The 24016-nt window shown below is 42.5% G+C and overlaps 2 protein-coding genes across 3 annotated transcripts in view; one reads left to right on the top strand and one right to left on the bottom strand.

The window, feature by feature from the left end:
* PCCA (propionyl-CoA carboxylase subunit alpha) overlaps window positions 1-5923 on the top strand; it is a 289809-nt gene extending 283886 nt beyond the window's left edge. Inside the window, exons 23-24 of the mRNA XM_054064867.1 lie at window positions 2055-2132; window positions 5543-5923. Coding sequence (XP_053920842.1) covers window positions 2055-2132; window positions 5543-5611 — 147 coding nt within the window. The 3' untranslated portion in view covers window positions 5612-5923. The remainder of the gene's footprint in view (window positions 1-2054; window positions 2133-5542) is intronic.
* Window positions 5923-24016, bottom strand: part of GGACT (gamma-glutamylamine cyclotransferase) — a 34585-nt gene continuing 16491 nt past the window's right edge. For both annotated transcript variants that reach the window (XM_054064883.1, XM_054064877.1), the window contains exon 2: window positions 5923-9846. In XM_054064883.1, coding sequence (XP_053920858.1) covers window positions 9356-9829 — 474 coding nt within the window. In that variant the 5' untranslated portion in view covers window positions 9830-9846 and the 3' untranslated portion in view covers window positions 5923-9355. The remainder of the gene's footprint in view (window positions 9847-24016) is intronic.

Below are 24016 nucleotides of genomic sequence, written 5' to 3'. Positions count from 1 at the left end.
ATCAGCCTTTAGAGGCCCATATTCTTGGCATTCTGGTAGCTGAGTTTAACCGGAAAATGGCAAATTTATTTCTAAATATGCTATAAATAAAGCCCTCCAACAAACTTTCTTGCCTTCTTTTTTTAAAAATCAAACAGTAGCTGATATTCATAGCATCATCTTAAACTCAGAAATGGCTGGAAGGTGCACAGTGGATGGAAGAGCTCGGTAATGAGGTAGGGAGAAGGAAAAACGAGGAAGGAAGGGAGAAACCACTGGGAGAGGCTACAGGCAGGTGTAGAAGGAGGGAGACAAAAGATGGGGAAACAGAATAGAAGGGAAACGAATGGGGACAAAGAACGAATCTTTGATACTATTCACTGAATTTGACAACTTCTAATGACTTAAATACTAACCTAAAGCAGATGGAATTTCTGCAGGTGAAATGTTTGGTGTTGGTTATTACCCTGTATTCGGTTAGCTCGCCATGTTCCCATAGCAAATGCTTTCCTTATTTACCCCAAAAAGCTGCTGTTGGAGAAATGAGACATATGCACCTTTTAACGTAACATCTTCTATCTTGCTCAGAATTTACGTAGACAAATATCAATGCTTCTCAATCATTGCTTCAAATGTACAGTTGACATTATCCAAGAGTAGCACTGGGAAATGCTTAACACTGGTGAACACAATAGGAAAAAAAAGCTTTATTTCAATTTTCAGAATGTACTTCATACAATGTTCATTTGATCTCTGACTTCACGCTTGTCTGTTATGCAGTTTATTACTCCGAAGTGGTACACACTTATTCTTATATATACATTATTCATTTTTCATATTTGTAGAATGATATATGTGTGTATACGTGCATGTATATAAACAAACACATTTTGAGGGAACAAGCACATATAACAATTCATAGACCAGATCTGTACAGGTTTCAAATCACCGTCTCTAATGAAACTTTGACATCATAGTGATCCCAGATTTGCTGGGATAATAAGTGAATGGCAGACTACGTCTGCAAAAGAGTCTAATGAAAAGACTTGTAGTGGGCACATTGAGCCCGGCATCCCGGAGGGGTGTACCTGCACAAGTCCTAAATACTGGCAGGTAGGGCCCAGCGCCCTTCCCTCTCTGGGATACATCATCTTCATAGGATGACTGGCTGATGGCTGGGTTACAGAACACATAAATCCTGAATCCTGTGTTTTTTCCCTCATGTATAGGCAGGCAGGCAGCCCTCACCCCAACTACTGTAAAGCCTCAAGCGGCTGTTTCCTCTGTGCATTGTGGAGAGAGGATTTGTCTGGGAGGCAAAAGGGAGCCCCGGCAGAGCAGCCCTGTGGGTTACTGGTGACCTTGATTTGAACGTGCCTGTTAGTGTGCAAACAAGCAGGAAGAGGAACTTGGATGTTTCCCTTTAAAAGCTATCCGCTGTGGTTAAAATGATGGTTTTGCCTCCTGATGCTTCTCTTGTGGATGAGAGGTGGTGGCTCCTTGCAGACATGCTCCCCTACATCGGTCCAAAATCATCAGCCGCCATTCGGATACTGCCACGCGCAGAGGGGTGATGTTCTGCTCAGTATCAGCCCAGTGGGAGCGTCTAGCCCATGCTCCCTGAGATGTGTGCCAAAAAACTTTTGACTTCCGAATGGGGATTACTATCTTGTGGGATCTGTGCCATTGGAAGCAAAGCACAGGCTCCTTGGCCAAAACTACACAGGTTTAATTTCTGCTCTGGATTTAATGTTGAACTGTGATGGCTGTGAAATGTGAACTGTAGAAGTTGGAGCTGAAGCTGTGGGATAGGAGAAGGAGCCTTTCAGGTTTGTCTGGGGCAATAGTATTAAGTAGGTGATTGCTTTTCCCTTATGTTGCTGCTAGTTTGTCAAATGCAAACACGATCTATGATTGTGGTTGTGTCCTCACTGTGTAGCTGCCTGGTTTGACTTGTGCCGTGGAAGTGTTTTTAGTGTTTAATGAAATAATCCCTTTATTCTCCAGAAGAATCATACATACTTAGAACATTTCAAATCTTCTATCCTCATTTTGTACTGCTTTAATTTTACCAGGTTTCAGAAGGTCAAGAGATTTGTGTAATTGAAGCAATGAAAATGCAGAACAGTATGATTGCTGCTAAAACAGGCAAGGTAAGCTACCTTGGGTCACTTAAAACCATATGCATCTTGTCAAATAAGATAGAATTTAAAAAGGAAAAAATGAGGATTCTGGTTGTTAAGGAATTAAGTCTGATTGTTGTAAGTCTTTCAAAGTGAGGTGCCTTTAATTTTTAACATTTGCATCTGCTGTGAATGCTGTTAAGTAGTTCCGAGCCTTAGATAGCACAGCAGGAAATAGTTTTACTGGCTTCAGAAATTCATATAACTCTTTTTCTCTTAAATGATTTGTTTTCTGTGATGTTACAACGCCAAGCTGAATTGAAAGGTGTTGTAGACTGTTTTGCCATATTCCCTCTTTCCAGAGAGCAACTGAACAAGAGAGATCTCTTTGCCAGTTAATTCATTAATGGCAAACAATTTGACATTAAAAAAACACTTAGAACGAGGCACAGAAAGTGCTTTTTCAGGAGGATGAGAAAAGCAATTTTATTTATTACTGTGACTGTTAAATATGAAGCGTAGATCTGCAAACGTGTTAAGCTTTGCGAGGCTGTGCATTGTGGTATTTTGCTTCCAGAGGAATCGGTGTTGCAGTCCCTGAACTGGGACTCTGCTCCTGCAGCGCAGAGTGTACCAAAACCCGTCCTCTGGGTGGGGAACTGGTTAAGCTTAACGTGACAAGGGCGTGCGTTAAACCCCATCTGGTTTGGGGACTGTCAGCCCCCATGTCAGGGCCTCAGAGCATCCCTGTGCCAGATTACAACTCACAGCCTGAAACCATCACCTAGGCACAGGCTCCTGATCCATCCTTTGAAAAAGGAAAGTAGAGTCTTTATCTGGATTACGTATTCTCGTCTATCTCATATTTCCTAGTGTGCCCTAGCCCTTCTCTGTCTGGGGAAGGGCCCCTCTGCTCTCTCTGAGGCACTGCCATTTTGCTATAAAAAGTGATAAATCAACCCCCAGTGCAAGATCCCTCAGCCCAGAGGGAGGCAGCAAGGAGCCTGACTCGCCAGGGCTGGGAGGAGGTTACCCACTGGCTGGATTCACTGAGATCTCAGGATGGGTCTCTATGCCAAGGACTGTTTGTGTGTTTACAAGAAAGGCTTATTTGGCACAGCACGAGAGTCGTCACTGAAGCTGAGAGGCAGGGCTCGCCTCTTCCAGGGCATCTAGTGCAAAACTGGGTCTTGGGGAAAATAAATACACAGAGAGGGAGAACATACCTTCCTCTGTTGCTCTAACATTGCCATTTTATTCTCTTCTTTCATGCATTAATTTCTATATAATTTATTTTCTCACTTGATTAATATTTCCTAGCATTTATTTTTTTCATCCTTGCTTCTTTTGTTTAACCTCTTCCTGCTGCTCTTTGCATCCACTGTTTTTAACTAGTGAGTATTTGTAATTAAAATGCCAACCCCCCTCCTACCCACTCCTTTTTATTTTTAACTTTAACCTTCCCTTTCCCACCAACCCATGCTGCAACCCATGGGCCTTTTCCTTAAAATCCTATTTGCACTTCTCCAAATAATAAATATCACCCACTTGCTCTGCACAGATGCCACGTAAACCCCACATTTGGCTTATACCTTCAAAGTGGGATTTGAATGGTGCACAGGCCATTGAGTGGGCCTGACATGCACCCTGCAGTGTCCCCTTGGTGTCTCCATTTGAATAGTGAGCAAATTATTTGGTTCTTTAGAATTCTAAGAATTTGAAAAAGAGAAAAGTTTGGGGCTGTGTGGAAATGAAGCTGCTAAACAGAATTCACCCTGTTCCGCAGTGCAAAGTCATGGCTCTGAGTGCTAAAATAACTTGGCTCCTCCACAGGAATGGGTTGTTTGACGCTGGCAATTTCCATCCATGTTTTGATGCTTTGAAACTGTGTTTTGAAACTCAGTTTGTTTGTCTTCAGCTGGAAGATGTTCCCATTTTCATTCCAGGCTGAATTCCTTTTCTGCATCAACCCCCATTTTCCTGTTTATAATTGTGAGAAAAGTGGCTTGGTTTTATCTATTTTGAGTTTACTCCAGCTGCAGGTGGTTTAAAAATGAGGGAAAGATGGAGAGGAACTGGCGTGCCTCCTGTCTCCTACGGGACAGCTGCGCGTGGGTCAGAGCGGGGAGCTGGTCCCGCTGCATATCAGAACTCACTGGGGACTTTGAAACACTCGCCAGCTACAATGTTTGCCGAACTTTGGCTTTGTAGAGAAAGAAGAGAAAGGGGGAGAGTATTTTTCGCACTGCTTTCATCCCTTAAAAGACTGCGACTCGGGAACCGCGTTGGCTGCCTAGCTATTGATTTAGAAATAAAGCCCTTTTTTTTTGGTACCTCTCACGGTGCCTTTGCCCGTGTGCGGTGTTCAGCTTCATTTCTTGAGCAGCGCTGTGAATATGCCCGCGCTACAGAGCCCGAGGTACGCTTACAGCTCACGGGGCTTCAGACTGTCACAACTCGGACATGGCCAGTAGCGTAGCAGTACAGGTATTTCGGATTTGCTGCAGTTTTCCTTTAGGAGCCTAAGGTGGTAACGTTTGGATAACTAAACTGAGCTGCTAAATAAGGTTTTGAGCAGGGATTTGGGTACGTGTCAGTGTGAGCTCTGAATTAATATTGCAAGCAAACTCTAATATACAGCCTCAAATATTTTCTGGAGCTCCATGCGCTGAAAGGGAATTCAGGTGCGCTACAGCCTTCTGGAGAGGAAATGAGGGACTAGAATAAGCTCTTTGTGAACTAAAATTTGGGAATCTGCATATCAGTATATAACTAAGATACAGCAGTGGCAGCCCTTTGCCAAGTTCAGTTATGTTAAAGGATCTCAATTCAGATTTGAATCAATCCCAGATTTGAATCTGGAGATTGAGGGAAACCTGCTTCATGGCTGCAGTCCCAAAATTCAGTTATACTTAAAATCTGTAATGCAAGATACACTGGAATAGTTCACTGAAACATCTGAGTGTAAGTGTTGAAGTGTCAGCCTGTCCTCTAAAAGATTTAAAATTTTAGCAGTAAATGATGAGCAGTGCAAACAGATGGCTGAAAGGTGCTTTTTAATTGTTAGAAGTGCCATCTCCATCCGATGTTCTCGTCTTCAGCCGCTTAAAGTCATAAGAGAACCAGCTAGTGGTAGGAGCCCTAAATACCTTGATGGATTTGTACGTGATTTGGTCAAGCAGTGGAAAGGTGGTGGTCTCCAGGCTCAGAGATACTCAAAACTTAGCTGGGCTCTGAACATTGGAGGTCGAGCTGTCATACTCTTGAGGCCCTTCCAATATACATGCATTTGTGATCCCCACGTTGGTAATAATCTTGCATAGCAGCCATTTACCCTGTGCATGCCGATGTGCTACTCTATATAAACAACGTCAACCGAACCATTTATTTAACTGTGCTGTTGAGGAGGGTTTGAAATCATTTCTGTTTCTGTACCGTAGGTGAAAGCTGTGCACTGCAAAGCAGGGGATACTGTTGGAGAAGGAGATCTGCTGGTGGAACTGGAATGAAAGGTTGCCTCCACACTGTTGAATTAGCTAAGCCTTTGTTATTTTTATCCGTATGGTAAGATTGAGGCGATTCAACACAGAAAATGGACAATGCTATGCACCAGATTTTATACAGTCGTATTTATTGTATCAGCGGTTAAGACAGCAAACACAGATGTTAAACCTTGGCAACAGATCCCAGATTTTTACTTCCAGAAATACTTGTACATAACCTTTGTAATTCTTTGATTTTTCAGGATCAAATAAAATCAATAAAATACAATTTCTGCTTTAAAACAGGAAAAGCCTCTTTTTTTTTTTTTAAATAAAAAAAAGAAAAATGAAAGCACAACAAAAGCCCAGATCCAGTTTGTCTTCTTCATGGTGGTATCATTGGTTTGAGGCCTCAGACAAACTGTACAGAATGGTTGGTAAGAGTGAAAAATTAACCACTGCATGAACTGAGCTGTTTCCCTATGCTCTGTGTAAGCGCTGAACATGCACTGCTGATGGCTTAAATTCTGATCAGGTTTATTTTAATATTTTGAAGTCTTTGTATAGACTAGATTTAAATGACAGATCAGATGTTTTATTTTCTAGTGGAGACTTTCTCTGTGGACTTTCATTTACAGTTGTATGGGAATTTTCTTCTTTTATTCAGACACCGATCCCCCCGCTCCTTTATCTTCTTTGAATTGACTACTGGATGCAAATCCTTCCAGAAGGAGCTGGCACTGTCCTCGAATCCGCATGGTCACCCCAAGATATCACTAGAGACACCTGCTGTCCCTCAGGCCGGACGTGCTGCCTCCTGGGCTCTTACAGGAAGGGGAGAACCAGGTGTCTGATCTTTTGTTGTGCAGATGCTTTTACTAAAAATGGTGTGAAGAACTAGGACTGTTCCTAATACATAATAACAATATCCTGCTGGAGGAACTGTGTGTCCAGTACGCAAAGCCAGAGAGGGCCTGGAGAGGAGGAAGATTTAAGAGACTTGAACAGAGGGGAGACAGCTGGTGACTTGTTAAGAACAGGTAAAATTATGTATTTTTTTCCCCCTCCTCACTCAGGAACTCAGTGCCACAGGGTGGTGAAGATAGCAGACTTTTACTGGGTTCAAAATGTTAGTGTGTGGTTAACAGAAGCTCTGTTTTTCATTAATTGGTTAATGGCAGCTCTCTTTTCCATTGATTCATTGAGCTCAGGAAGTCAGCAGGTGATGCTCACTGGATGCAGAGGGACCTCCGCAGTCCGTGCACAATATAAGCATCATGTCTGTCCCTATGCTCTCACCTAAGCCTCTGCCGCTGCCTCCGGCTGGGCCAGGATGCTGGGATACTCCTGCCTTTGCTCTCACCTCCTCCAACAGGTTTTACACACACCAGAATTAACGGTGCCTGCTTTGACTTGACCACTGCCCCAGACAGGAGGAGGCCTGCTCTCCTGTTCTTGCCTAGGATTGCAGAGTCATGCCACTTCCCAGAAAAAAAACCCTTTGCCCAGAGGCACCTGGGCCCTTTACTGGAAGGTGAAGGACGAAAACAGTCTGTGACAGGGCTGATGACTCATGTTCGACCAGAAAGGTTCATTCTGCTTGAAACTTTTCATTGAAGAGGCATTTTTTCATGTTATTGAGAAGCTGCCAACCAAATCACACAGCTAGTAATGGAATAATGTAGTACAAGGATCTGCTTTGTTAAGCAGTTCACAAAACCCATCAAGAATGAATAAGGAGAGTGTTTGGGTAGTACCTGCCATCCAGGAAAATTAATGCTTTTTGATTTAGAGAAACTGAGGCAGACACCCTGCAGATCTTCCAATGAACATCCTTAATGCTGTCCTGCTGCTTCCAAAAGAAGCACAGTTCTAAACAAAAGTATGGTAAAGAGACATGACATGACTATTGTACTTTAAAATTACTTCATTTGCCTAGTGCAGCAACCCAAGCTTTCCATCTCTTTCTAAATGAGATACAGCAGTGCCTGTCACTTGATATGCTTAGGCCGATTCCGTACCCTGCATCCATGGGTTAATTCATAGAATTGCAGAACAGTTTGCATTGGAAAGAACCTCAAAGCTCATCCAGTTCTAAGACCCCTGACATGGACAGGGACACGTTCCACTAGATCAGATTACTCAAAAAAAACCCCTGACCTTGAACACCTCCAGGAATGGGGCGTCCACAGCTTTTCAGGGCAACCTGCTCCTGTGCCTCATCACCCTCACAGGAAGAAATTTCTTCACACTATCTAATCTAAATCTCCCCTCTTTCAGCTTCAAACTGTTACTGTTCATCCTACCACTGCACTCCCTAATACAGAGCCTCTCCCCAGCTTTCCTGTAGCCACCTCTAAGTACTGGGAGGTCGCTATAAGGTCTCCTCAGAGCCTTCTCTTCTCCAGGCTGAACAACCCCAACTGTCTCAGCCTGTCCTCATAAATTCCCTCCCTCAGATCTTCGGCCACCACCGGGCAAAGAAACAAAAGTACAATATTGTTCGTAATGGCACCCTTAGTACATTTAATCGTACTTTGTCCCACTGCATGTCTCATGTCCCTTTGGCAGTTCTGATTACTGCACAATCTATATGTACCAAACACTGCATCTGAAAGAAAATCTAAGGCACAGTTATGTAACAACAGAAAGCCACGCTTTTCCCAGATTGTATAGAAACCAGCACAGTTGGTTGGGTCAGAAGGACAGTAGTCTTCTTTACATTCTTTTTTTTTTTTCCAGTTTAATGTTGCAATAATCACACTACAGGTCCTTTGGATAATTTTTATAATGTATATAAAATCTTTTTCCCGATAAGAAATTCAGTTTGCATATGGTTTCAAGTGCTGCATTAAAGTGCTTGGCTAAAAATCACTGTGATTTTAAGTGCCCACAACAGCTGCATCTGCTGTCGTGTGGTGGGCAGCTGAAATCAGGTCCCCAACACCCATACCTACCCCCCAACCCCACATTCACTCAGTGAACTGAAGTGGTACCTAAAGTGCTTAAATTGTTGAATTAAAAATACAATTTTAAATGTAATTCTCTTATACTCTTTTAACATTTCTTCACAGTACCTTATAGAAAGAAACATCTTTTAGAAGTACGCTTTTCCAGCTCAGGAAAACATTGTAACACAGTAAGAATAGTCTTCAAATTTTCTCTATTTCTCCAGCAATTTAATATTTGTCTTGAAGTGTGTAGTATCTATATGGTTATCTCTCCCTGTTTACATTCAGTAACCTACTAGACACTACTACATGTCAATATTTAATGCCAGTTTTGCTTTAGTTTGTTTGCAGACATGAGTTTTTAAAATCATTTTCGGCTGTTAGTGCAATAGTATCAGCATTATTCCACCCACCTTGGAGAACTACACAAGAAAATTTGTAAATTCAGGTAAAACCAAAAAATTTAGTCTGTTCATCTACTTTTCACTGACCTCGGTCATGGACTGAGGCAAAGGGCGGGATGGAGCAAATAAGGAGACCCCAAGCCCGATGTGCACAAATACTACAGTTATTTTATGTTTCATGCAAACCTGATTACTCGCAGCAGGTTAGCGGGAGCGAAGAGGACACTGAATAGCTAGGGATGAGTCCCCATCTCTGGGCCTACACGACTTCAACGCTAGCGCCAAGGCTGCTGGGCTGGGGTGGTTACAAGGAATCTTGTGTTTTAATACAAAGGTATTACAGCTTTCCTGGAAAAGTTACTGATCAACATGTGCTTAGTACTATGTCTTCGGCTGGGCTGCATTATCTCCCGTTTCTAATCCCGGCTTTCGCGTAGAACGTAGGAGAGGCCATGTTTTCCTGAGGAGTCGTAACTGTCATGGTAGGGGAGACCGACCCACTCGGGTGGGTATGTCGTTGTGCTGTACACGAAGCACTCCAGGATGCCTTCAGCAGCTGCCCGTAGCTCGCCTGTGCCACCCTTCCCTTCCCACTCCACCACCTCGATTCTCTTCAGGGTACGCTGGTACATGTCTGGGCAGCCTTCAAACTCATCCAGGAACTGCAACATCTGCTCATCAACTGAGTAAATCTCACCAGCAACGTGGTGTCCTGTTCCCGGGATGTTCAGCATGTAAGGGATGTTGTATTTTCCTGCAATCACCAGTGGGTATTTCTCCACCGTGCGGCCCCTTCCTTGGAATTTCGCTAAGCCCTTGGCTGTGTTGATCATGTACTTGTAGTTGGGCTGGCCCTTCTTCAGCGTGCCGTAAACAAAGACACGAGCCATCGTACCTGCAAAAGCAGCTGAAAGACAAAGACGTACATTACCCACGTGGCTGCTTTGGCCACTGCTCTGGAGAACCACACCCATGCTAAAACGCATCGGCCACGTGAGATTCAAGGTGCGTGCAGAACTCTCATAGTCCTACATCTAATTTAAATATCGTACTAAATTCAAGCTTTTCAGTGAAAAACAGTAACAGTGAAAAACAGATACCAGGAGAAAATCACGCTTATGGTTCTTTGCCGTAATCAAATTACAGCCCATGGTTTTCTCTAAGGAATCCTCAACCTCAGCCTACACATCCCTGAGCCCTGGGAAAAAAAGGCTGAGCCTTTCTTATATTTTTTTTCTCTTTCACCATTATGGGAGCCATTCTAGTGATAGAAACAAGCTCCACTTGGCCCATCCTTTAGGGAAGGGGGGTTTAAAACAAAATCATGGTTCAGTTTAGCTAAGCAGACACTTTCCTATGCTGCTCCGCTGCATTATGGTTTAACTAGCCCAGATCAAACTTGGTAATTAAAACTTGCAGGTGTGAAACCACAGGTAGTGGATTTTCCCTTGCTGGGGTGGGGTGTTGTGTTCTAAAGCCTGAGCTGATGGACTTGGTCACACACTACCTGGGACACCTGGCGTTGCCATCTCAGCGTGTGGTCCAACACACCCTGGGAAGCACCTGCCACCTCCCTCCTCTGCTCGGGCTCTCCTTTCACTGTGGCAGCACTCGGTATTTAATAAACAGCATTTTATTCAGTAACAGAAGAGCCCAGCTGCAGTCTGGAAGTTCAGGTGTCATCTCGTTTCATGGCAAGATAAAGCACAGTGGCATTAATCATCTGAAAGCAACTTAATGCCTTCAAACTTTGGGTCATCATGTGCCGCAGTTGCGTGAATTCAATAGTAATTTTTCAAATAGTAACACTCATTTGGTCACAAACTTTAAAAATGGGAAAAGAAAAGCAAGCAGCACGATGCTTGTAGTTGCAGCAAGCTAAACTAGGACATCACCAAGATGAATGGAGGACCTGCCTGTCACAAGGAGGGAGGAAAAGGCTTTCAAGCCAGACCAAAACGAGCCCCACTGGTGTGGCAGCAGGGCACGTTTAACCTGGTATTGTGTCATTTTGCAGACCCACTGAAGGGTTTTCGATAACCCCAGCACCGAGGTCATGCTTGCTGACTAACTGACAAACACCTAAGAGCAAGCTGCGGCTCCAGGGAGAGAAATGGGGTGTCCTGTAGCAACCACAGCTGAGACCAGTGGGTGCTGTGTGAAAGGAGTGATCTGCCCTGCTCCTTTAGAGGCGGAGAGTGATGATGGCTCTCCTTGGCACTGCTGATCAGCCCTAACAAAATTGGAAGCTAGGGCTGCTGGCAGAAATTCCAGGTAATGGAGAGGTCCCCTCTCTCCCCAGACAGATACCTCAAAGTGCTAAGCAACTTGAAGGAACCGATCTGCACATGTGCTGGCCCTCGCTTGAAAACAGACCCTTAACAAAATTGTTTAATATTTGTTCTATCTCTGAACATAAACCACTCAAAATTGGTTTGAATGGGGTAAGAGGCTGGCTTTATTGAAAGGTTAACAACTACATAAAGGTATCTTCATACTTCCTGGGTCATTTTTCATGCTGTGCCCTGTCCATCCCTCACTGTTTTTGTAGGGCAGCAGCCGTTCTTGTACTGTTTGATAGTTTCTTGTGTTTTGCCGTCTGGCGGCTACTCGCCAGACACCCAACATCAAAAGAGCATGGGCAGATCCTTATGGAAAGAGGGTCATCAAACAATGTTTTTCAAATCTGAAATATCTTTAAAAACAAACCAGAAGTAGAAACTTTTAATCTATTTTCTGCTATTTACTCTTACTTTAGTAAACTGTTAGTTCAGGTGGGTTATCAAAGGGGTATATTTCTGGCCAAGAGGCGTGTCATTTAAAATACTCAGTAGCAAAGCAATTTCCCCCTTGGTGAAGTAAGCACATTTTCTCTGTAAACTGAATACAGTTTTCCAAGCAAAAACGGTGTATGCCTTTATTTACTGGCAGACAGCTTTCACTTAAGGAAAAAAAGACAGTGATGATGTCCCCCCATCTTATCAGATATACTTCAGCATAATTTACCTATCATGACATAGATGAGGTTTTTTTTTGGATGCAGCTCATTCCCTTACAATAAAAACAGCATTAATATTCAGTCTGACTCCCATTTATAAGAAAAATCATTACCTTTCAGATTGTGTTTTGAATAACAAACACAGATCCTTCAGGAAGAAACTTGTCCCAGTGGGGATTGCGAAAGGATCAGACTTAAGCACTGAAACATGCAATTAATTCCCATTAGGGGATTAGGGCACTCGTGTTCACTTTGAATCAGAAAAATGAATTGTGAATTAAATTGTTCACAACCAAGAGGTTACTTGTCAGAGTTAATAAGTTAAAAAATAAAAAGGGAAACCTAAAATGCACATAAAAAGCTCAATAGTGAGTGGTGCATCTGTAAGAAAAAGATATGCTTCATTTCCATTAAACAAAAGCTCTATCCTTACAGTACAGCTGGAGATAAGCTTCCAAAAAGTTTGCAGGGAAGAGTGTTATCCCTCCTAAAATTGGTGAAAAAGTATGTGTTTCTGATGGTGCAGCAGTTGGCTATTCGGAAACATTACTGATTTAAAGAAACACATCCATTACCCTAGTGCACAGCCCACAAAATTCAACTACAACAACAAAAGAACTTGCTAACCCAGGTTAAGCTAAGTGTTTCCAATTTAGCACTGGAGTAGATGGATTCAGCAGGCAGTACAAATACAGACAAAGCGGGAATCTGAAGTTTCAGCCTCAGTCTGGGGAGAGCCACGAGGCTGATGCACTGATAGATTTGTGGCTTTGTGGGCAGGTGGCCTCTGAGCTCCCCATCACACCTCTGTCGTTCGTGTGGGATGAGCTGGGTACAATGATTTCTTCTTCTACTTAAAATAAAAAACTACACGACTCAAAGTCAAGCTCAGCAGACAAACTCACCCGAGGAGGGAGTGAAGTAAACTTGTTAAAGCCATTTTCTGAATGTAGCACCATATAATTAAGACATGCATAATTTTCTGTGCACTAGATCTGTTCTCCTATGACCTGAGCATTGAGTTGCAGAAAGGCTGTTAGATGAATTAGCACCGTTTCTTTGCATATCGTGGCTTTTCAAAACAGTTTTAGCCACCTTGTGGCAGGAGAGTTAAAAGCAGAATTTTATCTGACGGTCATTTCATAGACTTCCACACGAAGCAGCTGAAAAGAGTTACAGACAGCATCCCTTTGCTGACTCACCAAGAAAAAGTTGCCTTTTCTCACTCAATCTAGTCTGACACTTCTTACCTACACTAAACCACTAAGAGGAAAAGGCAACCCACCAAAACCAAACCAACCCCTTTGCCCCAGGCTCTCTACTGAGTACTAGCTGCCAGGACAAAACAAACCCATCCAGAAGGTACTTTCATTAAATATTCATGCCAGAACTATTAAAATTTAACAACACAGGGAAATGTGAGCAAAACCTGTATGTCATCTCTTCAAACTATTTCTATTAGCTGTGAAAGATGACTTGCCAAACTCTTCACGGGATCAATTACTAGTTGTTGCTTCGTTATGTGACATGCGAAGACCAGAAAAATAAAGTACCTATTTCAGTATCATGAAGGCAGAAGATGCTGTTGCGTAAAAATAAAGGTGGTTCGTAACCTGTGCCAGCCAGCAGCCCAGGCTGCCGCTCAGCATTAGCAGTGGTAGGGCTGCATGAGCAGATCCACGTCTGCCCTTGCTGGCTGATGGAGTTTCAGGTCAGGGCTTTAGTTTTCCCCTCTTGGGGCCCAACAGCTCCAGTATGGTTTGAGAGGGACGGGTGGCCACGAGAGTCAGCTGCTGGCTCAGTCAACACGAACTCGCAGATGAAGCTGAACTGCTGCAACCAGTCTCTTTGGTCCCAGGTTTTGCCCAAAACAAGACATTGCTTCCCAAGCAGCAGCTTTGACAAAAAAAACATTCTTTCACCACGATTCAGACAATCACAGGATCCTACCAGCTTCTTTGGAAAACAGAATAAGAAATAGTGTGTGCAATACACTGGTTCCAGGGCTGTTTACAATCTTAGTAGCAGCGGTTTGGGGGTTTGTTTTGTTGAAGCTTTTTCTCCCAACTCAGAAAGTATCTATTTCCCTTGTTCTATACAGTAACATTATTTTCCCTTGAGAAAAATTCTCCATGTTGGCTCAGTGACCAGATATAGTTACACATTAATTCTTCAGAAGTTTCTTAAAACTGTAGGAAACAGGTGAAAAAACAAAATGCCTTGAACTTTAAACTTGAGCCCAGTCTGTTTGAATGAAGCGAGTTTTAAGGTCACTCTTCACTCAATGCTAACTTTCAAGAAGGACTAACATGCCAGAGAGGACTCCTGGGACTGCATCCTGTTGGTCCTTTGATGCTTTCATTTTGTTGCTTGCTATTTTCTTTATAGCGCAGACAAGGGCTTCCTGCCCGGGCCGACCCCTTTCCAACCTTGCTGAATACCTCGGAAAAAGTTTATGGCAAGACACCTTTCTTACATTAAGCACAGAGGCACCAGTGAAATGATGGCTCCTTTGAAATCAAGAGGTTATGGTCTCCTCGCAGCAGTTGTCTGCTCTTAAACTGTGAGGTGGTGGTTTATGAAAACAAACAAGAGTATTAGAGTAACCAGTGCCATGCTGGATGCTACTGGGCACCACCTGCCACTTAACCTACTTTGCAGATACTTTTCATTTAACTGTTGGATAGTTTACATCCCCAAACCAACAAATATGCCTGCACTTAAGCTGGAGTATCTCGGAGTATTTTCCAGGAGGCAGAGTGAGGATGCCCTCCCTCTGGACAAGGATCAATCGCAGCACTGCTCATGTATCTCACATTCATCCAGCATCACAGCAAACATCTGCCTTTTGTCTGTTGGAAACTTTCAAATCACTTTCAACTCTACTGCATAGAGAAACTTAGTTAAATTATTTTTTACTATTGCCAGAAAGAGTTTCGTTCACAAAGTGACTGTTAGGAGAAGCTACAGAGGCCTCCAAGTGACAATCAGATAAAACCACCACACACAAAAAGATGCTGGATACACCATTAGATTGATTAACAGACTAAATTTCTAGATAGTGCAGAGACAACAGTGGATTGCCAGTGCATTAGGACAAGAAAAGAAGGATGAACATGGAAAGTCAATGGATGTGGACAAATTTGAGTCGAGGGTGGACGGGGAAGTTGCCCCCTCAGGAGAATATATCAGTATTATTGACTGTTTTGCCTTAATATTATTTTAAGTATTCTTCTAAGAGCCTCAGACGGAATGTTATATCAGCTTCTTGCTAATACAATTCAGAAACTTGTGGATTGCAAAAATAGTTAGAAAGAGCTCAGGGCAGAGCGCTGAGAAAAGGAGTTCAGGACTGTTATTTTGGGGCACAGATTGAACAAGTGGAAGCTCTTCAGTTTAACCAGGAGCTGGCGAGATGAGGCATGGTCACCTACAAATAGAGGCAAAGGCCTTACAGAAGGGACAACTGATTCTCCACATACACCAACACACAGCCAGGCAAAATCTCTGTATAGAATAATTAATGTGGATAGGAACAGCTTTCTAATCATAGGAACGGACAGGGTGTAAGAATGACCATAGTAAGTACCACAAATACATTCTGTGAGCCCAGCGTCCTCTACTTGAGGGTGAACAATAGCAGATACTTCAGCAAGAGAGTCAGAACAGGGCAAGGCAACAGCGACACGTTTCCAGACTTTGGTCCAGACCCTTTTCCTAAGCACTGTGGTGCATTAAGGCCTTTTCCCGCTGTGAGCTTGCATGACTGCTTTTGTGAAGGGTCATCAATGGCAGCAGCCAGTGGCAGGCAGTCCCACACCTCAACTCCACACGGGTGCGTGACATGAAAATTGCTTCAGGGCTTTTTTTTAACCCTGCTGCCAGCTTGCTTCATCTGATGGCTCTTCCTCTGAGTCAGGGGTCCCTGTGCATCTCCTCTGTGCCACCAGATACTTTTTCGGCTCTTGCTCTCTACTAGGCCGACGAGTTTATGTGTATTTAACAGAATGGAGAAAAAACTTCCTTACCCATGATCATCTTTGCCACTCTTTCTCTAACTTTTCTGGTTCCTCTACAGATTTCTGAGGTAGGGAAACCAGAACTGAAATATTTGAGAATGGATAAACCATGCATTTATAGAGAGATATAAATCACCCCTCTCGTTTTGTTCACCCTCCTTCCCTCCAATGCCTTTTTGACTGACACTGAGCAACAGAACGATGTTTTGCAAGAACACAACAATATCTCAAGCATCTTATTCTCAAGTGGCAACCGGGATGTGAAGCATTTACTGAAAAATCCAACAGTGTTGGAAGCCTTGAAAACTGGAACTATCGAAAAATACCTATTTGTCCAAACAACCAGGGATCATAGAATCATTAAGGCTGGAAGAGACTTCTAAGACAACCAAGTCCAACCATCAGCCTAAAACCACCGTGCTGATTAAATCATGTCCCAAAGTGCCATGTCTACACATCTTTTTGAATGCCTTCAGGAAAGGAGACTCCACCATTTCCCTGGGTAGCCTGTCCCACTGCTTTACCACTCTTTTGGCAGAGAAATGATTCCCAATATCCAGTCTAAACCTCTCCTGGCACAACTTGAGGCTGTCTCCTCTAATCATATCACATGTTACTTGGGAGAAGAGACCAACACTTACCTCACTACAACCTCCCTTCAGATAGTTATAGAGATCCGTAAGGTCTCCCTTCAGTCTTCACTTCTCCAGGCTAAACAACCCCAGTTCCCTCAGCCGCTCCTCATAAGACTTGTGCTCCAAACCCTTCGCCAGCTTCTCTGCCCTTCTCTGGACACGCTCCAGCACCTCAACGTCTTTCTTCTACTGGGGGGTGCCCAAAACTGAACACAGGATTCACAGTGCAGCCTCACCGGGGCAGAATCGCTTCCCTGGTCCTGCTGGCCACAGTGTTCCTGACACAAGCCAACATGCTATTGGCCTTCTTGAACACCTTGTGCCGCTGGCTGTCAACCAGCAACTCCAGGTCCTTTTCCACCAGGCAGCTATAGTTAATCTCACCTTATGGAAAGGTAGCAGACTAGACGATGGCTTCTCAATATCCCACTCAGCATAGTTGGTCGTTATGATGCTGTTTCCATTACAAAACAATTAAGTTAAATGACATAGAAATGTCTCATTTTTGCATCTTTATCCTAGATGCTTAAACTGTTATATCTACATAAAAGGAAAAAAAAAACCAAAACCAAATGGAACATTAACTTCCAATGTCAGACCACCATTAGAGGAAAAAGGGAAAACAACTTTTGATAGGGCAGCCCTGCTTTGCCAGCACCATTTGGGATGCTACCGTGAATTTGAAGTGGTTTCTGTCATTGACATGCAGAGCATAGCCCACGGTTTCAAACCATTGACATCCTGAAACTCAGGACACAGCCTGCAGCTTGGATGGGTTCCTCGCAAGGTCAGCACACTGATTTACATGCCAATACCCAGAGCAGTCAGTTCGCTGTTTTGGACCAAGAAGAGCATCCCAGCCTGCAAAACATGGCAAACACTTTTGAGTACCTAGGCATGGGAACATATTTTTCTACAGTGAAAAGATGGTGAGAGAGAGAGAGAAGGGGAAGAGAGAAAAGATGGGATCTGTGCAAGATCGTGAGGTGCCTTTCCACAAGGGAAATGAGGGAATGGCTGCACAATGATGTTCTGTAAGGAGGGGAGAGGTACCCAGGTCATGGCACAGCACCATCCTCTCATCCCTCGGCAGTGTGACTGAGCCTAGAAAGGAGATGTTAAATTAAACTCTGCCGTTCAGCAAGACGAACCTCCTGCCAACAGGAGACTCCCACCAGCAGGAGCCTGTGGCTCTGGAGTCCATTTTATGCCTTTGCTCTGGCCATCACAGAGGTGCCACAGCACGGGGCTGACGGCGAGATGTGCTCTGCCCAGGTGAGACCCAGCAGCTCCATGAGCACCTGACAGTGCTCTTAGTCCTTGCCACACAGCTGGCTGGGCAAGAGGCAGTCAGATGTCCCAATTGAACAGTTGGAGGCTGCTCCAGGCAGCTCTGCATACGGCAGCAGGATGGCTCACTGGGATGAGCCAAGGTGCCATAGTCTTGGAGCACCATGCAGAAGGGTTGCTGCAACATGATGCTCCTCAAACCTCACTAAAACACAAACAAAACCACAGATGTTCAGGGAACAAAATCTGCTCTGCTGAATGAGTCACAGAGTAAATCCAGGTATAAATTTGGGAACATTGTCACATAAACGCACTATTTCTCCTCCAGAAACTACCTACATACCCTAGTGTGAACCAGCTACTGAAACGCAAACTTTTGACCAATGTGGCAGAAATGAAGCATCAGGAAACCCCAACAGACTGGGGTTTTTTTTTCCAGGCTGTACACTTTCTACACAGAGTTGTGGTCAGAATAGGAGAGAGGAAGATTAAGACCAGCTGTACTGGAAGAACCACCAGATTTAAACCCAAACAATATTATAAGCATTCCATCAGGAAGGCTATAGACTGCATGGGGTCATGGCCAAACATGTTTGCTCAGAAGCTGGGTCATGCAAAATCTATGAGGTTCAGAAGGAGTGGTAGACAACAAGAGATATATATATATCTCTATACTCATAGAAAATACACCAAAATAAATGCTTTTTTTGTTTGTATGCATTCCTCTAGGTAGCAGTCAAAGAAGGAGAAGCTCTTCTTAACATTTGGAGGATCACAGCTGAGGTTACTAAGGGTGCACAAAAGGAAAAGTGTTTATATAATAATGAAGGAGAACTGCAGAATCAGTGGCTTGCAGCTACAGCTCTAAAGTACGTCAAAACACTAGTCTGGGGCAAACAGGGGAAAATGTGAAAAGGTGAAAAAAATTCAACAGATCTTCCTTCTGAGATACACAGAAATAATTTTCTTCTACTTAATTTATTCAGGTCAAAATTTTTAAAGTTAAGAAACTAACAATATTTTTTGGGGGGAGGTTTTGTTGCCTCTTTTTTTTGGAAGAACAGAGGCTTATACTGTCCTCTCAGTCTATGACTCAAATTTGTGGAAAAGCATAATATCTAACATGGGACATACTGATAACAAATCAGCTAAATGGGCTGCCCCGGGAAGTGGTTGAGTCACCATCCCTGGACATATTTAAAAGACATCTAGATGTGGTGCTTAGGGACATGGTTTAGTGGTGTGCTTGGAGGTGTTAGATTAAGGGCTGGACTCAATCTGAAGGGTCTTTTTCAATCTAAATTATTGTGTGATTCTATTGTATTCTAATTCACTAACTGCAATTATTTGATTTGCTTAATTAATTAAAAACACATGCAAATCTTACTTCGATAAGCTATGCAGGTAGTTTTATTTAATAAAAGACTTTTTTTTTGAAAGCAAATTTCATCTTGCAGCTTAATACAAGCAAAAAATAAAATCCCAATCCATATCTCAGCAACATATCTCTTACACCATCTTCTAATATCATAAAAGATAAGAAAATACAAACCAAACCAAAACACCAGATCGAAACTACAAAGAACCGTGAACAGATGTATGCAGTTACTTCAGTCCTACTGAGGCATATCACTTCTGTTTAGAAACTAGCACCAACTTTATTACAGAAAAGATAAAAAGTCACAAATCATCATGAAAAGAAAACTAATGAGTTATTTCAACTGTCCTGCTCTTGATTTTTGTTCTCCAAGACAGGCTTGCAAAGTGAAATCTGAAACATACCTCACCTCATTCTTCACCAACTGCAAAAGTGTCCTTACCTCAACGTAAATATGTTTACAGGCCTTGCTGTCTTCTACACAGAAGAAACAAAAACATACTCAGGAAGCATCCAAAAAAAGCCTGAAAAAGCTCTTGGTAAGGCACTGGAATGATTGCTTTCAGATCTAGAAAATGTACTGACCAGAATCTAAAATATCCTCCGTCAAAGATAAGAAGACAAGAAATTCCCAAGTTGTTTATGTGTGTCCTGTAATAGTGTGTTGAACGAAATGGTTACTTTCAGACAAGAAGTGGTTCCGCCTCTGATGCAGAAACAGGTTCTGTAGTTTGATGCAAAATTTAACACAGGACTGTATTTGCTGAACAATGATGAAAACTAGCTACGCAAGCCCTTAAATCTTCTCCTGGAGCCACAAGAGGTTCACAGGAAATACTGATGGAAATAATTCTGCGTCTCTGCTTAGATATACATTTGCAATTACAAAAAAAATCTATTTTAGTTTTACGATAGCATGCAGAATTTAATCTAATTAAAGGTCTCCTTGGTTTTGTCCAGGATGCCTGAAAGGAAGCCTTAATGAGAAGCATCTTAAAACAGAGGTCTGGCTATAATAGGAAAACATTATATAATATTAATCTGAATTACACAGATATTCATATGAGATAATTGTTTGCAAATAAAATATTTATATAAATGAAAATGGGTTTATATATGCTGTGTAGCCTCTTTTCAGTGACTTTAGAGAAAGAATTTCTGTTACTAACTTGATAAAAGGAGAAGAACAGAACAAAGTACTGGAAATAAATGAGATGGGTAATAATAGGCAACGTGATTCTGAATGCAAAAAAGCCAGACCAATGTCATTAAAACAACCTCCATTAAGAAGGAGGATGCAATGGAACTGGAGTCAAGTAAAATACTTTCTTTAATATGCAGTGAAAATATCTCTAGACCAAGTCACGGGCAAGAACTGTACAGAAATAAGGAGTTAGTTAAGGGAAGATTATAATGGACTATATAAAAATATGGAGTAATAAACACCGACGTAAGTTACCAGTCTTATTCCTCAGGAATCAACTGTATTTCATTTATTAGTGCCCTTGCTACAGCAAACGGTTGTGTGCCTACCACATCTGTGCGTGATGCATCCTGAGGACTGGTTCATGCTACAGACGTATTAGATGGCCTATGAACTGTGTAATTGAAAATAAGATGCCTTTTAATAATACAATGTGTAAAAACATGTGCTTAGGGACCACTGACAAGAACTTCTGGGGACTCATCATTTGAAGGCAACAAGGGAACCGTAGAATTTGGCAAGCTGGAAGGGACCCATAAGGATCATGGAGTCTAACTCCTTGCTTCTCATAGGACTACCTAAAACTAAACCATACGACTAAGAGCATCATCCAGACACTCCTTGAACTCTGATAGGGTTGGTGCCATGATTGCTTCCCTGAGGAACCTGTTCCAATGACCAACTGACCTCTCGGTGAAGAACTATTTCCTAATGTCCAGTCTGAACTTTCCCTGACTTCATTCCATTTCCTCGCATCCCATTGCTGGTCACCAGAAATAGGAGATCAGCAACCCTTCTCTACTGCCCCATTTATGGAAGTTGTAGACTGCAATGAGGTCATACCTCAGCCCTATCTCCTCTAAGCTGAACAAACCAAGTGACCTCAGCTGGTCCTTGTAAATTTCGCCCTTGAGACCTTTCACCATCTTGGTCGTCCTCCTCTAGACACACTCAAATAGTTTCACGTCCTCCTTTACTGCAGTGCCCAAAATTGCATACAGTACTTGAGGTTGGGCTGCACCATTGCAGTATAGAGCAAGACAATCGCCGCCCTTGCCTGGCTAGGTATGCTGTGCTTGATGCACCGCGGGATATGGTTGGCCCTTCTGGCTGCCAGGGCACACTGTTGACTCCTATTCAACTTGCCACCAACTAAAACCCCAGCTCTCTTTGCACAGTTCTGCTCTCCAGCATCTTGTCTCCCAGTTTGTACATATAAAGAGGATTACCTCGCCTCAGGAGGAGAATCCAGCACTTGCTCTTGTTAAATTTCATACAGTTGGTGCTTGCGCAGCTCTGGTTTATCCAGATCTCTTCGTAAGGCCTCTCTACCCTCATAGGAGTCCACAGCTCCTCCTAGTTTATTACTATGAGCAAACTTAATGTACATTCAGTTCTTGTGTCCAGATCATATATAAAAACTTTATAAAGACCACTGTTCCTAGCATTGAGCCCTGAGGAACCCCACTAGTGATCTGCCTCCAGACTGACGTAGTCCCACTTACTGTAGCTACCTGAGCCTGACCCTTCAGCCAGTTTTTCACCCAATGTGTTATGGACGTGTCTAGTTGTAAGCTGGACAGTTTATCCAGAAGGATACTGTGAGAGACAGGATCAAAAGCTTTGCTAAAATCCCCAAACACCACATCTACTTGCTTCCCTTCATCAACTAGATGGGTGACTGTCATAAAAGGAAATCTTAACACTCTTAACAATCACAGAATGATGAGTGAATGAAACCAAGCTGTAGGCCACGAGAAAATAATACTCAAGAAGAATTATGTCTATTTTACAGTCCTCAGAAAGACACATGCTCACTTTCCAACCACTTTCCACCACTCCCATTCAGAGCTTTCTCCCTTTTCTCATAGACGTGTGCACGAATGTTGGAAGTCAATACCAGTATAGGGTATCATTCTCATCAGCTACAAGAGATGCATGCGCCAGCCACCAAAATGACACGATTGTTAGAGAACGGCACAACAAGAAAAAGTATTTCAGGGAAACACTGGAGACATCACAGAGGTAAAATCTCATTAAGATTAATTGTGAGAAAGTGACCTCATCTGTACTCAGAAACATCAATGAATCTGTACTCAGAAACATCAATGAAAGGTTGAACAAGTGCACATATAGGAAAGATTTTTGTTTCCTTGATCACTCTGTTTTATAGGATTAAAAATAAAGAGATGGAATGGCTTAGATTTGCAAATATAGACTGTGTATTTTACAGTTCTGAGAACTGCATCCATTACTTCATTTCCTGCAGTTACTGATGTCTGTATTTAATGATTTGAAAGTGGTCTTATGCATCTGAAAGTTTCACATGTACCAGTGCCAGGTAATTCTGTGAAGGATTTTAATTCTACAAACCAGGTGGTTTTCATCTGCAATATTCCTGCATTAAGACAGCATATAGAGTAGCTGAAAAAGTGCTTCTTCTTTGATAAAAACAGTATTCTAGGGACATAAGTCTTCACAGTTGCTTTGGGTGCACGTCAGGGCAAACTCGCATGCTCAGTTATCTAGGAGAGTGTGCAAGTACAACTATCCATCAACCTAGACTTTGTGTTGGGAAAAGAGGAACAGAGGGAAGACAAGGCAATATTACAACATAAAATGTTCTAAAGGCCTCACACTAGGTCTGAAGATACAGCAAATTTAGAATTGGAGCAGATCCCAAGCAAAGGTAATTAAATATAAATTAGCATATCCTTCAAGTAGATTTAATATCTCCCCAAAAGAGCCTCCTCACACAGCCCAAACAGGTGAGAAAATGATGAGAAAAGAGTAGTCAGCAGAGCAGACCTAAGGAGATGCATGGATTTCAGTGTGAAAAGGGTAACTGCCAAACTAGTATCCACTGCCTATACCATGAATGTGAGGCAGAAGTGACAACAGAAACGCTATATTCACCCTCTTCCAGGGTTTGCTCTGAAAGTGAGAAAACAATTCATACCTGCTGCAATCAGCTTTATTTTATTTCTCTGTTTTATTGGATCCCACCTTTCCAAATAGGTCTCAAATACCCAGTAGTATGTACAGTATCCTCCAATTCACTTCCTTATGGTTTACTTTTTCCAATTTCAGTGTCAGTGAACAGGATTAGAAGAACAAGAACAGAAAATCCTCGCAATTCTCTATCTTTCTAAGTGAAAAGTTTCTTCTTGCATTGGGATCAGCAGATATTTTCGACACACACCTTCTCTCAGTACAAACCAATACCTAATATAAAAGCAACTGCTCTTCTTGTCAGCAACTTTCCTCCTAATTTAAAGTGAACTTATAACCACGATTATTATTTATTTTTATGCCACAACTAAAGAGAGGAGCCTCCATTAGATACCATGAAGAAGGCAGGACCATGCTTCCACTGAAAGGTCTTGGCTCATAGCAACTATGGCCTGGCAGTTTCAAGAGGCAGTTCTGGCTAAACATTTGCTCACGTTCGCAACAAATACATTTCACATTGGAAAGTTGAAATAAGAAGGTATGATTTTACAGATTGACCCAATATATTTTTTTTTTCATTTAAGATTATGTTAACTGAAAA

The sequence above is a fragment of the Cuculus canorus genome, chromosome 1 (genome assembly GCF_017976375.1).
Source record: "Cuculus canorus isolate bCucCan1 chromosome 1, bCucCan1.pri, whole genome shotgun sequence".
NCBI lineage: Eukaryota > Metazoa > Chordata > Aves > Cuculiformes > Cuculidae > Cuculus > Cuculus canorus.
The sequence above is the reverse complement of the archived record's forward strand: the minus strand, read 5'-3'. Positions and strand labels throughout refer to the sequence as shown.